The 16,941-nt window shown below is 43.4% G+C and overlaps 1 protein-coding gene across 1 annotated transcript in view; it reads left to right on the top strand.

Moving 5' to 3' along the window:
* Positions 1-631: 631 nt before the first annotated feature.
* SMYD2 (SET and MYND domain containing 2) overlaps positions 632-16,941 on the top strand; it is a 53,104-nt gene continuing 36,794 nt past the window's right edge. Inside the window, exons 1-2 of the mRNA XM_059717876.1 lie at positions 632-828; positions 8,705-8,768. Coding sequence (XP_059573859.1) covers positions 647-828; positions 8,705-8,768 — 246 coding nt within the window. The 5' untranslated portion in view covers positions 632-646. The remainder of the gene's footprint in view (positions 829-8,704; positions 8,769-16,941) is intronic.

The following is a 16,941-nucleotide window of genomic DNA, read 5'->3' as shown; positions in this document are numbered from 1 at the left end:
GGGGTGTGTGTGTGTGTGTGGCCACTGACCCACCAATGTTTGTGGAGGGGTCAAGCATGTGTGCGAGGAGCATCTGTGGGTGGCCACTGACCCACCAGTGAGTGCGCGTGTGTGGGTTGTGCATATATATGAGGAGCTCATGTGGGTGGCCACTGACTACCAGTGACTGGCGCCATAAATGTAAGGCAGTGTGTGTGTCTGGTGCCACTGACCCACCTGTGTGTGTGGGTTGTGCATGTATACGTGGAGCCTGCGTGGGTGGCCACTGACCCACCAGTGACTGGTGCCATAAATGCAAGGCTGTGTGGACCCACCAGTGTGTGTGTGGGGGGGGAGTCGTGCATGTGTGTGAGGAGCACGTGTGTGTGGCCACTGCCCCACCAGTGCGTGTACGGGGAGGAGAGTGGTGCATGCGCGGGGCCAGGACCCCGCCCGCACGCCAGCCTGGCCTATCGCCGATCTACCCCGGCGCCCTGGCAGCGGCTGCCTGCCCCGGGGGCGCGGGCTACGTGAGGGCGGTAGCCGAGGGCCGGGGCGGGGCGGGGCGCGGGCGAGCGCTAGGACCCGGCGGCCGTCCCCAGGACCCGCTGCCTGCGCGCGGCGGCGGCGGCGCTGGCGAGTCTCCGGCGGGGCGCGGGGCCGCGGGATGCGCTCGGAGGGCGGCGGCGGCGGCAGCGGCCTGGAGCGCTTCGCCAGCCCGGGCCGGGGCCGGGGGCTGCGGGCGCGGCGGCGCTTCGCGACAGGGGAGCTGCTCTTCGGCTGCCCGGCCTATGCCGCCGTGCTGGCCGTGCAGGAGCGCGGCAACCACTGCGACTGCTGCTTCGCCAGGTAGGAGGCGGCCCGACCCGGCCCGGCCCCGCCGCCAGCCCAGGGGCCGGCCCGGGCGCCCCCGGCGGCAGCACGTGGGCGCGGGAGGGCGGCGCGCCTGGCCCCGCGTCCTCCTCCGGGGTGAGGGGGCAGGTGCCTGCTGGGCGGGAGCACGGCCCGCGGGGGATGAGCCGGCCTCCCGCAGCGGGTGGGCCAGACCCACAAGTGGGTCGCAGGAGCACAGGGCCGGCCAGGGCGGCAAACAGCGTTGGAAAATGGATTCTCCTTCAAAGGAGGGAAATGTGGGAAACCACGGGTGTCCCTTTGCACCCCCCATGTCCTCACACACCCTCCTGCCGTATATACACCCCCTGCCCCACACATCCCGCTTCCCACACACATCCACCCCTGCCCCCCACCCTCACACACTCGGGGGCTGTGGTGGGAGTGAGGGGCACTGGGTTGGGACTGACCATTGATATTTACATACAGGTCCTGGTACATAAAAGGTTGGGGACCTTTGGAGGTCCCTTGCAGCCCCACTGCTCCATGACAGAAGGGAGTGAAGTGCCCCACAGACCTACGGTTCTCAGTGGTGCATGAGGAGCTCCTAGAGAAGCGGTTCATAGAGAGAAGCAGGGCTGGAAGGGACCTCAAGAGATCATCTAGTCCAGCAGGGGATTGACCCACAAGTTGGCTCTCAGGTCCCCAGCTGCTGTTCCATCCCCTCACACAGATGTGCTGCCCAAGTTGCAGGTGTGACTGCAAGCTAGCGCTAAGCCATTAATGTTTGTGCAGCTCAGTAATGTGGAAGGGAGCCCGCAGTCTTGGCCTAAACACTGACTTTTTTTCCCCGAGGATTGCTCTGCCCAGCAGCTGCATTTGTTACCAAACTAGGAGAGCCTGCTTCTGTGCTTCTCAGTCCTGCCATGCCTCTGGATCCTCCCAAGTAGGAGGGAGGAGCCCACATACAGCTTACACCCTGAGATGCATGGACTTGAGTGAGGAGGTTGATTTTTTTTTTTTTTTTTTTCCCCCCCTCTCCCTACCAAGATTTTGGATTGGAATCTATGGTGTCAGAAGCATCCTGACCTGTCACAGGGATTTTGAGTGTGTTGTACTGCAAAGGTTGTTCTGGTGCAGCAATGTTCAGCCTGTGGCCTGGTGCTGCCCATGGATATGTCATGTCTGGCCCACAGGGCTACCCAGGGCCCAGAAATTTGGCAGCAGGGGAGCAGCAGCCATTAATGCACCGCCCTCCTCCCTGCCAAATTCTTAAACCCCAAGCCCCCATGCAGCCATTTGAGGCCAAACCACATCTCCGTCCCCTCCATGGAGCTGAGTTAGGTGCCTTTCCCCAGTGGGGCCATGTTGGGGCTGGCCTGTCTCCCACCCTCTCTGTGTGGCTGGATGGTGCTCACTTGGCTTGTCCCAGGCACTGGATCTGGCCTGCAGACAGACTGGAGAGCACCCATCTGGCCCACTGGGGAAAAAGTTTGAGCACCACTGCTCTGGGGTTTGTTTGTTTGTTTTTTTTCCACTGTAGTAAAAAAAACAAGGGTAAACGAAGAGCTGGCATTTTGCAAGAGCTGCCTCTAGCCTGATGAAGGGGTCTCAAATCTGAAAAGGCTGGGAAACCACTGTTTTAGATTTGAGTGCATCAGAGGTGCATAAGCTTCAGACTCTTAACTATCTCTCTCTCCCTGTTATGTAAGCAACCTGCAGTTTAGGGCTGTGTCTTAAAGGAGTCCTTGAAATGAGTTTTGTGTAGGATGTGGATACCCCTTCCACTCCACTTCCCCTTCATGGTGCCTGGCCACATCCCACTGAGATGCTGAGAATGGTACCAGAAACTGGAGAGTTGTGCTCGCGTGCCTCAGTGCCAGTGCTAATTTGCTGTGCCTCTCAGACCAGCTTAATTCACTGACCCCCTCTTTCCTGCTGAGTTTGGCCAGGTTAGACTTCCCATTCCGGTTAGACTGCTTCCCATGTCAGAGGTCTGTAGTCTGTCCTAGCTCTGTGAGACACCTGGTGTTGTCCTCTGGATTTTGGCACCCAGAAACTGGTCATCTCATGCATTCAGAAGCAAGGCCCCCATATGCTGTGGTAATGAGTGTATATAGAAATAGTTGCCTAGCTAACTTGGCAAATAGTTCAGTTTTGCTCCAGGCATAATTTTAGGGTAGGGCTGGAAGGGACCTCACAAGGCCATCTAGTTCAGTTTTTTGTTTTCTTTCTTCACGTGTCCCAGGAAAAAAAAAACAGCCCTCTCTTCCTCCAGTGAGCTTTTATATTCTCTGGCTCTAGTTCTGCAAGTGCTTAAGTCATACATGTATTTACCTATGTGCTGAATGCATTGGGGCTACTCGTGTGGGTAAAGTTACACACACATAAGCGTCAAATCAAATCCCATGGAGTACATCCATACAAATGTCACTGATGGAGCACTACAAAAAAAATTCAGAATCAGGGCCTCCAAATTCCTTTAGTTTCCCTATATCTTTTCTTTCCAATATGCACTCATCTGAATGTCCTGTGACATTCCCATGAGTTTGTCTTTATTACATTTAAATGAGATCTTCATGTTCTGATTTTTTTGTTTTCCTTCTTTTCCTTTTGCATTTTTATTTAAATGCACAGAGAGATGACGATCCCAACAGAAGCATTGATAAAATAATCCAGTAGATGTAATACAAATGCCTTTGAAGTTGTGAACCTTCTTTACATATCTTTCCTCTTTACACTGTTTTGGAGTTTTTTCCCCCCTTTGTTTTGCTTTATTTGGTTGTGTAGTTTTAGCACTGTTACTAAACTTAAAACTGGTTTTCTTTTTAGTTCTGTATTTTATTAAGTGTCCCAGGAGAAAAACAGACCCTATCCTTTCTTGGAAGTTCTTATACTCTGTGGCCCTGATTCTGCAAGTGCTCAAGTTGTACATAAATTTACCTGTGTGAGTAGTTGCACAGAATTTGTTGGGACTACTCATGTGAATAAAGTTACGCACATGTTAGTGTTAGATTAAGTCCCATGGAGCATATCCAAAACAAGTGTCAATGCTTGATTGATGCCCAGGCAAATGTGTACTAAATGCCAAAATTCAGTCAGTGAACTATATATAAACTTCTACTACTCATAGGTTTTCCCTTGTGATTTACAGTCTTAGTTCCTGTTAAATTTGCAAATGAATTGAGCTAAAAATTATTGTTTTCACCAACATGAGTTAATCCCTGAATTTCACTGTGTCTTTAATGTAACCAGGAGATCCTGGTTATTTTAAAATGTTTCTTTCCCTTGTTGCTACATCAAATATCCATCCAAAAGGAGTTATACATTGGAAATAGTGAAACTAGTATACAAAATGAGGTCAAGTATACAATGCATATACGTTGAAATACATGGAGATATTTAAATAATTTTTATACGTGGAAGAAATTAGTAGCCTTAAGTGTTCCTTAATAGTAGGCATAACATTTTCAGGTGAAAACTTTACATTGTTGGTGTTGATCTTCAAACCCCAATCACTTTAGCATAGATTGATATGGTTGTTGCCAGTGCAACAGGAGGCAGTAAACTTTATGCATTTGGGCTCCTAAATCAGCTGTTGTCTGCTGTCTGGAAAAGAATTACAGGAGACTACTTTATAACCTCATTTATGTGTGCCATCATGTAAGATTCAATGCAGTCTGATCTGTACATGAAGTACAGGACTACAGCAGCTGACCTCAGCATTGACAGAGGTGTATGGTTAAACTCGCATAGCATCAACTTGAGACGTTTTCTATTCCAGTCTGACTCTGCATATGGTAATGTCTGTGGGAATTTTCCCATTACCCTCAGTGGGAGAAGGATTTGGCTTTTGGCCAGTGAGCACTTAGGATCAAATTCTATCACCTTTCCCTAGTTGACTAGAGACTTTGTTCTCTTGGGTTGCACCAGCGAAAACAATAGGAGTACTTGTAGAATAAGGTACTACAATGGGTGCACCTGCATGAGATGTTTACTGCAAAGTAGACTGATCCCAAATTATGGGGTAAAGTTAACATGCTAGAGGGTAGGGAACGAATCCAGGCAGATCTGGACAGGTTGGAAAAGTGGGCAGGTCAGAATAGGATGCAGTTCAACAAAGACAAGTGCAAAGGGAGAAGGAATCACCAGCACACTTACAGGCTGGGGGAGGACCTCAGCAGCACAGCAGTGGAAAGGGATCTTGGAGTCATAGTTGACTCCAAGATGAACATGAGTCATCAGTGTGACAAAGTAATCAGTAAAGCTAACCACATGTCATCATGCATCAGCAGGTGCATGAAGAGCTGGTCCAGGGAGGTGATACTTCCCCTCTATGAGGCATTGGTCAGGCTGCAGTTAGAGTACTGCATCCAGTTTTGGGCCTCATATTTCAAGAGGACAACCTCAAGAGGGTTCAGAGGAGGGCCACTCACAGTCAGGGGCCTGCAGGCAAAGCCCTATGAGAGAGTGAGGGACCTGGATCTCTTCAGCCCGCAAGAGAAGACTGAGAGGTGATCTTGTGGCTGTCTACAGATTCATCGCAGGGAGAGGGGCAGCAAGGAGTAGGACATGCTTTGTTTACCAGGGCACCCCTTGGAGTAACTAGGAACAACAGCCATAAGCTGACAGAGAGCAGATTTAAGTTGGACATCGGGAAGAACTTCTTTATAGTAAGGGTTTCCAGAATCTGGAATGGGCTTCCAAGTGAGATGGTGCTCTTCCCCTACCCTGGGGGTCTTTAAGAGGAGGCTAGACATGCACCTGGCTGGGGTCATCTGACCCCAGTGCTCTTCCCTGCCCAGGGCAGGGCTCGGACTCGATGATCTACTGAGGTCCCTTCTGACCCAAACATCTATGAATCTATAATTAGCTGTGCAGTAAAAGCTGCACGTCTACACTTGCGCCCCATTAGGTTGAAGTAAACTAATTTACTCCAGCAGCTCGCGTGTAGATGCTGCCTTAGCTGGCTGGGGCATGATGGTGCTTCAGTGTGGGGGGCTGCTTGGCCCAGCCAGCCCCCTCTGCAGCATGTTGTTGCAGGGGGAACATCCTTGGGCTGACAGGCTAATCCTGGGGGCCCCCATAGGTACATATACATGTGCAATTAGCACGACAATAAACTCTGGCACAGTTTGCATCAGAGGAAACTGCTCCTGGGCACAGGGTCTGCCTGTGTGCCTGGGACAGCAGCACTTTGAGCTGGGGCAGAGCAGCTCTAGACTGGCAGGGGACAGACACGGAAGTGCTCAGCCCCAGGTTCTGGGTGGCAGTGTCGGGTGGTGGAGGGGCTGGTTGAGGAGTGCTACAGCGCTGTACAGTGCAGTACAGTTGAGGAGTGCTACAGGGTGCTACAGTGCAGGGATAGGTGGCAGGCAGCCCCCACACTTTAGCACCCTCATGCCTCAGCCAGCTCCTGTCATGTGTCTATACATGTGTGGTGGTGCACTTAATAACTCCACCATAAAATAGTACTGTCTGTCCCTGACAGTATTATCTTAGGCAGAGTTAACTTTCTGCGCCCTTATACTAGCATGCATGTAGACAGTGACGCTTAATTGCAGAGCTAATTAGTTAACTCCACAGTAAAGTGTACGTATAGATGTGCTCAGTGTGACTGAGGGTGGCTGCATCTGCTCAAAAGTTCAGGGGAAAAGTACTTGTGACACGTAAAAATATCCCTAAAGGGAAAGAAAAACCAGCCTGAGTGGCAGGGAGGCTAATATTGACTGTGTCTATAGTGGTCAGGCATTTGGATGAAGAATAGAGCTTTTACTGATTTATGGATGAATGGGCTGAGATTGGATGATATGATTATTTCATTTTTGTAAGTCTTATTATCTTCTTGTCTATTATTTCTACCCGTTTTTCTCTTTGTGAATTGCCTATTGCCTCCTCCTCTGTGTTGACTTTTTTTTCCAGTTCTTCCTGCCATGTTTGGATTTTACCCTCTGTTCCCATATGGCCCAATCTGACTGCCCTCAAAGTTAATGGAAAGATTCCTGTTGGTTGCAATATGTTCTAAATCAGACACTATGTAAACTTTCTTTTCTCCTTCAAATACATGATTTTACTTAGACCTTCAGTTTTGTTCTTACTCTTGTGCGTGATCTTTAGTTATGTTCAATTGTATTTGGCTAATTCAGCTTTTCAGGTTTGGAGAGTCTGTCTTCTAACATGGATGTAGGGGTACCAATGTTATATATACCATGGTGTTACTTTAACCTTAGGTAATATCATAATGACAAAGAATTATTCTTCTATTGACAGTTGGTCTACGGGTCAATTATAATGGTATTTTATTCAATTTTCTTTTGCATTTTCTATTCTAACTTCCATTATGATCCAAGATCCTTAGTAGGGAAGCGGGAGGGGGCCTCAGCATGGTTGGATGGGTCATGCTAATAGCAAAGACAACCTAGCAGTGTGATTCAGTTTGGCTGAGGTCAAAATGTCTCTGCTCCCCATAGTTCACCATGACCATACATCAGGAAAATAAGGGGATGAATCTGGAATGAAATTTCTTACATGAAGGGATAAAAAAAGATTCATGGTCAATATTACCTTGGGGCAGAGAAACTTTGTGGAACTTCTGTCATGCAGTCAACAGAATGAAAGTAGGCTGACGTATTTTATAATTATATAATATAAAACCACTCCTGATTTGTTTACTGGCCATTAAACAGAATCTTCACATTAGCTCAGCCCATAGATTCACAGAAGTTTAGGGCTGGAAGGGACCTCATGAGATCATCAGGTCCAGCCCCCCTTGCTCTGGGCAGGAAAGACTGCTGGGGTCAAATAACCCCAGCAAGGTGGGCATCTAGTCTCCTTTTGAAGATCTCCAGGGTAGGTGCCTGCTGGGAGTCCATTTCAGAGTCTGGTCACACAAACCATGAAGAAGTTTTTCTTTTTAAGCACATATATATTCTTAAAAGCCAACAAAACTGTTTCAAGAAATACAAGGCTTTCGGGCCCTAATTTTTAAAGTTACACAAGACCTATGAGGTGTTGTACATATTCATATCCTAGTAAGGACACTTGGCATTATTTTATCCCTTTAAATTTTTTTTAAATCCCATGTAAACTTAAACATAATGTAGTGATCTTCCCTGAAATGAGGTGAAGAATTTTCTAAACGTGTTACAGAATGTATGATAGAGAACATGGGGAAATTCCTGTGCAGTGTGCTGTATCACAGACATTATTTTAGGGCTGATCTGCAATGCAGTGTACTTTGCAGCAGAGTGAGAACTTTCTTACAACACACACTGCTCAGAGTATCTACAGATACAAAAAGGAAAGGAAGGGTTGAGGAAAACTTTCATAATACATTAATCACAGAGCAGATGCTGGACACATGGTAATGGGATTAAGATGCATGGTAACAGGATACTAAGCAAGGTATTTAAATACAAAACCTTTTTAGACAGTAGAGGTTGGGACTAGATGTAGGAGCAGTGGACTTAAAAGAACAGAGAAGCAAAAAAGTAACATAAGTGATCAAATAAATCAGGCAACAGATATTTTTAAAACCAAGAAAAGCAGAGGTCTGGCAGCATAGAATAATGTTTCTAAAAAAGATGCTTTTATGGACTCTTTTCCCCTCACTTAGTAACAGCTGTTAGGGAAATTTGCATTTGAAACTCTAAACAAATAAAAATCTCCTCATTCTGAAGAGGAGGTTCAAGCTGTAGTCACAGTGTTCTGAAGTAAATGCCATTTGATTATGAAAACATGGTGCGTCATGCAGTACTCTTCTAAAATAAGTGCATCATTGCCAGATAGGGCATGTGTGCTATATAGTCTCTGTTTTAGAGCAGTAGTGAATGCTATAATGTCTCTGTTGCATTCACTATTAGAGGGTAGATATAACTTCTGTTTTGTTTTTAAGGAAAGAAGGATTGTCCAAGTGTGGAAGATGTAAACAGGCGTTTTACTGCAATGTGGAATGTCAGGTATGTGTTCTGATACCTCGTGAGGATGGTGGGGATGCAGTTCACTAAAGCAGTAAACTGCACTTATCATTAGTACTTACAGGCTATAATTAGCACAACTGCAGTTGGGAACAGCAGACAGGTCACTTTGATCACCCACAGATGTTGAAAGTAAAGTTGTGCCTTGGACAACTACAGGATTTAATCATAATAAATTGTTAAAAATTAATTGTGCTGAGCCATGTTTCTGTTTGATTAGGGCCACCTTTCAGTCCACTTTCTACCTTAGTAACAGTAACTTCTGCCTTCTTTAAGAGTGTGCAGGTGGTTTAACATTAGTCCAGTGAGGAAGCATACGTCTAGCTGAAAAAATAAATATGGTTTTTGGAATTTATTTGCAAATGTGTTGTGGCTGTTGATAGTAGTCCCTGACTGTTTACAAGCCTACTGTACTCCCCCTCTTAATCATATATTTCCACTAAAGAGCTAGTTAACCACAGTAGGTATGCTCTGATGTTAAAAGCTGCAAAACAAAAATATATGAACATGCTCTAAGGTAGCATATCATGAAAAAAACAGATCATCTAAAACACTGCAGTGCAATTATCCTTCTATTTTTATTTTGTTTTGAAAAGAGAGCTTGTTCTTGCTTAATGAATCTAGCCAAATCCAGTATCTAGCCTTTGCATGCTGTCAACTTGACCTAAAGGAACCGTGCTGATTACACATTGGAAAAATAAACTCCATCCAAGTGCTATCTAAATAACGAAGCAGATGTTCTAACTGTGTGGAGTCCTATAGGGCTAGAGCCATGGTGCTGAACGTTGTTCTTGAAGGACTTTGGTGACCAAACTCTTGGCGCACAAACAAAATTTAAAAGCTAGCAAATCATTCTAGCCCTCCCTTAGGTAGTGATGTGCTGATTATCAGTTTATAGTTTGCCTGAAAATATTCCATGTTCCTGCTAGGTAGGTGGATGCATTGTAATTGTGTCTAGGAACAGGACAGCGGATTTAGAATGGTTGCTGCTTCAGAAAGAGCTTTATGTTAAGGAGCTATATCCTCTTCTAAATGATAATATTGCATTAATGTATTATCATATGTATTATCACTTCAGTATTTTTGCCTCTCTCTTACCTAGATCCAAGCTTCTAGCTTTCCTACTGGTTGTTTGTAATTCTGACCCTCTTGTAAATGAAAGCAAACCAAAACAAAACAAAAAACCCACTAAACGTGAGACCCGATTCCACTGCTGTTAGTGCTTTATTCCATAATTAATACATTGCAGATCACCTACTGTTTTACTGCTCATGTTTTACTTTCTCCAAATTTATTTTCTTTTTGCTGTAATAAAATGTCCTTCCAGAAGGCAAGCTTGACATCTACTTAGGATTTCTGAATATCCCCAAAGTTGCAAGGGACAAGAGTCAGCAGAAGTGTTAGCTGTCTGATTAGCTTTATGTAACACTAATGTGTTTTAGTTATCGAGTTCTTCAGTAATGTTCTCGTGTCTTGACTGTAGTTTGAGCACTGGCATTAGCATGTTCGCTGTTACTGTAGGTGAAATGCACAGGTTTTTTTAGCTCTCTAGCTGGCATAAATTTATCTTCAGGGTTTGGGGCCTTCTCGAATCACAAAGGTGAAATTTACAGACATAGCTGGGATTTAATTCTTCTGGCATTCTTTCAAAGTTACCTTCAAGCATAATGTACTTTAGAAACCAGTCTCAACTGACTGTACGTGCTGCACAGACAATCTACATTGCATCTTCATCCTTGTCTTGTTCAAAGGCACTTTTCAGCAGTACAGAAAATCTTTGTCGAAGCTGAGAAGGACATCTGTGCCTTGATATTGAACTTGTAACACTGGAATATACAGTAAATGTTTCCCTTTCAGCCCCCATGGATGTGAGACTCAGTGCTTTGGTCTTCTTCACACCAAACTGATAACATTCTGGGGCTGTACTTAAGAGTTCTTGTGGCAATGTTTATTTGTCCCCCCCCACCCCTTTTTCTGTTAACTCTATGAATCCATAGTCCTCTGCCCAATTTAATTAAAAACTGCATTTAGAATAATCACCTGGTATGGTTAACTCATTATTTCAGTAACTTTGAATATGCGTCAGTGTGCTGGCTGTTCATCATGTTAAATGTATTCTGTGGGATACACAGTCCATTTCACTTTAACTCATACTTCTTTTTCTAAAAACTGCAGTACCTCAGCTGATTTGAAATTTATTCTCCAAGTGTAAGTTGGAAAAAAAGTGGAAAAAGTTGCAAACAAAATCATTTGTATAAGTTTTTCATAATTATGAATTCAGTGTCTCCTAGAATTGCACTCTGTAATCAAGACTCTGCATCTGGCGATCTATATTCTGTCTTCATATACACCCCTGCAACTCCAGTGTCTTCAGAAATTAAAGGGCATGAGCGTACTTGAAGGCAGTATTTGGAGATATGTAGTAGCCTTGATTGACGGCTCTTAAAGTAGCTTCCAAGCCTTAATAAATTAAGACTTGCAACATGTCTGGCCTGGCAGTTTGTATACGTGCATACTTTGCGATTGGCTTAGGAGATGTGTCCCAGGTTCCCTGAATTAATGCTCACTGGTGTCAAGAAAGTTTTAGTCTATTAGGCAGCTGGCAGCCAGTATAATTTAGAGAAACTAGAAGGCTCGACTGTCTTAAGTTGGGAAATTCTGAGAGACAGGGAGTCAGCCTAGGACTAGGGGATTAGTGAAGTAACCATTTATTATTATTATTATTATTATACCCAAACCCTTTCTGACCTTCCCTGTGCACACAGTGGCTGCAGCTGAGCCTGTAGTCCAAGGTCACCATTTCTTCCTTGGCTCTTTCTTGCAATCCAGACCTTCTTCTGATACAGTTTGTGATCCATACAACTCTGGTTTTACAGCTGATTCATACCACTCTGGTTTATACTTCTGGTTTCACAAAGCACTGGTCTGTTATTACATTAATGAAATTCAGACCATGTGTAGCTGACTTTTAAAATTACCATAATTTTAGTAAAATGTTGTGGGCCCTATGCCTTTTTCCCCCTCAGAAATTAGCTGCTGGACAGCTTTAAAAGAAAATGTTTTATGAGGGTTTCAAGAAGGTTAAAGTGTGGAGATGGTGTACTATAAGCCAGTTAGTAGCATTCCTTTTTCAGCTATTAAACACAGCTATTGTTTATCCTTTAGGGAGAGATATGTTCAGCCAATCATAGTGCAGAGTGCTAGGAACTTCTCCCTCCCTTCAGCATGTGAAATGTGCTCTGGAAATAGAGGACTTGGAGATTCTGTGTGTGTGTGTTCATCTGTTTTATAATGTCTATTTCCACAGCAAGGGAAATTCATGTATTTGGCATCAACCAGTAGGTCTCAAAATCTAACTGTAAACAGGAAATGCTCTTCAAGAAGCTGTGTTTTTTAGTGAGGTCTCCCAGGAATCTGGTGTTGGCAGTGTACCATCTAACACTTTTGCCTATGACTTGGAAGAAAACAAAAGGAATGCTATGAAGGATCCAAGCCAGGGGGGATCCAAACCAAAACTAGTGAGACAAGCTCCTATTAGTAAGGTCTCTTGGAAGGAGCAGTCTGAAAAACAGTTGCCTCTGGAGTGCAATTCAGAGCTCCCATTATTAAAATCTTAAAAAAATAAATATCTGGGTCTAGTCAGGCTAGTTTTTTGGGCACTGAGAAGACTGCATCTCACCATAGTCTACACTGTTTGTAGTCCCTTTCTCTTTGTTTGGCTTTCTCTGCCTGTTTATATAGCCCAGCCCCTAAAGGAATAATAAGCTCTATCAGAAGTGCTTATGAAGGTTACAGATGATGTAAATATTGCAGAGGTGGTAAGTAATGAAGAAGACGGAATGATCTTGATTGTTTGGGAAACTGGGTATAAGCAAACTTTTTGCATTTTAATGTGACCAAATGTGAAGTCATGTGTCCCAGGACAAAGAGTGCGGGCTATACTTATGGGATGGGATTCTGTTGTAGGAAGCAGGAATTCTGAGAGGACTGAGGATCGTGATGAATACTTGGCTAAATCTGAACTTCTGCAACTATGCTGAGGCCAAAAGGGGTAATGTGACCCTTACTTATATAAGTGGGAAGAGCAATGACAAGGTTATGTTACTATCACAATTAAGGGAAGATTTTGATAAATCGGAGCAGGTGAGAAGATAAAACTCATAATAAAATTTGGAAATATGCCATAAAGTGTAAGACTTAAATTGGTTTCTTTAGCGTAACAAAGTAAAGGGTGATCTAAATTATAGTGTACAGATACGTACACGGGAAATGGGCATTTGACAGATAGAAAGCTCTTCAGCCTAGCTAGCACGACAGGTTCAGCAGTTAGAAGTATGACATGTTTGGACTAGAAATAATGTGAAAAATTTTAACAGTGAGGATTGTTAACCATTGGAGCAATTTCCCCAGGACTGTAGAAGATACTTCCATCTCTGGAAATTTTAAAATCAAGATGACATCTTTTAGAATAATTACCTGCCATATAAATAAAAGATTATGGGTAATTCTGAGAACTCGTATGCCCTATGTTAAACAGGAAGTACAACTAGAAATTCAGAGTAGTTTTGCATGGTTTTATACTCTATAAAGCCATTGATGTCAACATTTCTGTTGACTCCAGGGAGGAAATACTTTAGTCCCTGATGTACGGTTTTAGGCAATGCAATTGAACAGCTCAGAAGGAGAAAAATGAACTTTTAAACCATCTTTGTCTCCCCCCTTTATAACTCACCCTCCATATAAGGACTGGGCTTGTCATTCAGTGCAACCTGGAACAACCTCAGGCTGCTCGGAGTGGCACCCAAGTTGTTTGAAAACTGTATCATTAAGAGGTAATCTTGTGGATATGGGTTAAGACAGTTTTCCAGGTGCTCTTAGACCTTTTTCCTATGCACCTAATTTATAGTTTCATGAATAACTTTGTAGTTGCAAAAACTCTGCACATTTGCGTAAAGATGTATTTAACATGAATATAACCTGGTATATTTACATCAAAATTGATTAAATTGAATCATGCTGGGAAAAAAGCATGAGACTTGCAATCCTTGAGTTATTCAGAATTACTATAGTAATAGAACTTACCAGAACCTGTATTTTAGCCTTGCCTTCCATGTAAGAACATGAGGAGGCTGGGGGAGGCTTTAAGGGTAGTAGATTTAGAACAAATAAGAGGAAATGCTTCAGCAGTGTATATGGTCCGTAAAGTCCAGTGGTAAAATTCACTGCTTAAAGCATCCACTTTGACAAGTCCCGTGGCTGTATTTTTAAAAGGGTTAGATAACTGTTCTTAATGGGACAATACCTGGAGTCTTGAGTGGAGAAAAGTTTGCTTTGATTTCATTGGACTTTGAAGTAAAGTAAAAACTACAGGATTTTACCCATGATAATGCTTGACCAAGTGGTCCCTTCAGCTTCTGCAAGTGAAGCAAACTGAAAAGCAGTGGCGAACAGGAGGTGAATGATAGAACGGTAGGGAGCAGGATTTTATTGGAGCATCTGTGCAGTCAGGGCTGTACATGGAAGCAAAAGACACCCAAGAGGTCAGCCTGTGCACTTCTGGAGAGTCTCCTAAATTCTGACAATTCTGGAGGGTAAGCTCCCCCCGACCCAGTGAAAAATCCTGTATTGCATGATCTGCCTGAAACTCTGAATCTGCTTATGAGGTTTCCTTTCCCTTACATGGGAACAGTGTAGAACCAATACTGATTTATTCCCAAGTTATTAAAGACAGCACTTTGTAGGACAGGTATGCCAACTAAGGCTGTGTTAAGGTTTACTAAACTTCATTCCTTCCAGGGAAAAGTTGTCTTAAAAGTATTAGTGTATGGAGATGCTTGTTTCTCTGTCTTTTCTGCCATCAGTTGAATATTCATTCATTGAAGCTGTGCGTAGCTCCAGCAGTATCTCGATCTCATTTCTGCTAACTTGACACCTATTTCCTTTTGCCCTAACTGCCTCAGCCCCTATTTCACTTCTCACTCTTACTAATCTTCATGTCTCATTCCCTGCTACTCTCTATGCCTGGAGTGATCTCCCTTCCCCAGTCTTTCCCTAGTCAAATCCTTAAAAGCCTGCTTTGTCTGTGAACTGTTCAAACATTCATCCGTGTCAGTCAGAAATATCATCCAGTCTGACAGTATGTATACAGAGAAGAGAGTGGCAGAAAACACAAGGGTGTGGCCTTCTAAATGATGCAGTTCTTTGAGTGAGTTATATTGCAGTACCTTTACTCACATTGAATAATAGATTCACTTGTGGGGCTGTTGGAGTATTTGGAACTATTTAACGTGAGTATAGGACCTAATCATTCTCAGTATCAGACTTTATTAGGTCCTCCATTTGCTTTCTCAAACATTGTGTTATGTGTATATCTGTCTTCTGAACTGGATTTCCACTGGGTGAAACCTGTCCTTATATGAATCTTTTACTGTGCTAACAAGGTACATCATTGACTCTTAACTAACAAGAGTAATGTTTACATGCCAATGAATATTTAAGGTCATGTAGAATACCCAAATAATCATCTTTTTGGACTTGTATTACCTATTAATTCCTGAGTACTAGAGTTTTTTGATGATATGCTTCACTGGAGTGCAGTCTTCTGGCAAATAATCAGGTAGTCCCAACAGATGGAGTCACTTTGAAGAACTTGGTTGAGGAGATTATATTTCCACTCTTTGATGTAGAAAACATAAGCCTTAGCAAACTTCCTTTCCAAAAGTGTTGTCACTCAGCCTTAACTGAAGGGAAAAGTACTGTAGGTGTAATGAAAATAGGAAGAAAATATCATTAATGTAGCACTAGGGATTCAGCCAGAACAGTGCTACCTGCTATAATTTAAACCACTTAGAGAAAACGTGGAAAAGAATGCTAAATGCAGTCCTGCTGTGATCGCAGAGAAGGCTTCTGTCAGAATGTTTCCATGCCACGTATTATTCAGTCATCACTACTCTCTGTTCCTGCAATGTTTGGGGCTTTTATCTCATTTTGCACAATTCAGCCATATCTTGTTCCTTTAACCTCCCTACTAGTTCTCATAACTCAGTATGATTCTGCCTGAGGAAAGATTTTAATTAACAATGCTTAAAGAATAAAGGCAGCAAATGCATTTTAAAAAACATTAAGACAGTATCTTGGTTTTGTTTTATTCAGGTACTCTTTTAAGGCAATGCGTGTGAACAGGAGCAGGTATAAAAACTTTGTGGACTGATCCTATGTTCACCGCATATGTAAAACTCTTCCACTGAAGTCAGTGGGAGTTTGGAGTTTTTCAATGATTGAAGGATTGGGTCTGTTCAGTTCTGTATTTCTTCTTGGTTAAGAACACACAAAATAAAGACAGGGTCTGTGAATAGGAAATGGGTATCTTCTTAGGACAAAGTTTGCAGGTAACTATTGCATCTTACTTTAATTCCCATTCAACCTACTCCTCTATATTGTTGTCCTTTTAGAACTTCACATCCTAGCTTGTTTCATGTAGCTTGTCTGTAAAGTTGTTTGTTTTCAAAATGTAAAATTGGACTCTTGACGGCATTGGACTTGATTTTGCAAGTTACTGAATATCTGCACATTTTTAAACCTCCCCACCTTCTCCTTAAGAATGGTGTGAGTTGAAGGTTTTTGTTCCCTCAGAAGGTGAGCCCATGTATGGGGTAATAAAAATGGCCATTTTTTTATTGAGGATTCCTGAAATGTTAAGATGAAGCTATGTCTCTGACCTTTTAATTTTGGTATAGATGTCTTGAATGATAGTGGGCCAGTCTCTCTCCAGGGCACTTGAGTTGCTCTTAATCCTTGTGTGATACTTGACGGTGGTCAGGTTAGGCCTGTGCTATAATTTCATTCAGTGTGGTGTACTGAGCCTACTTTAAAGGCTTGTGACCTTGACTTTTGTATGAGAACGTCAAGCCAGTATTTTTCTTAGAGCTGCCAAAAATTTCTATATTTCCATTTCATTTGCTTTTGTAGTAAGCCTATGGGATTTTTCAATGGTTTTCTTTTTCCCTCACCAACCTTCCTCTAGCTAAGGTGTCTTGCTTGATGGTAGAGCTGATTTGCTCCTTAATCATTAAGAGGATGGTGCATAAATGTAACCTATTGTGTGCATGTATATGGAGGGAGTTAGACATTGTACTTTGATTTATGTTCTGAATAT

This window comes from Alligator mississippiensis, chromosome 1 (assembly GCF_030867095.1).
Source record: "Alligator mississippiensis isolate rAllMis1 chromosome 1, rAllMis1, whole genome shotgun sequence".
Lineage (NCBI taxonomy): Eukaryota > Metazoa > Chordata > Crocodylia > Alligatoridae > Alligator > Alligator mississippiensis.
Note: the sequence above shows the minus strand (reverse complement) of the source record. Positions and strands in the feature narration are given on the sequence as shown.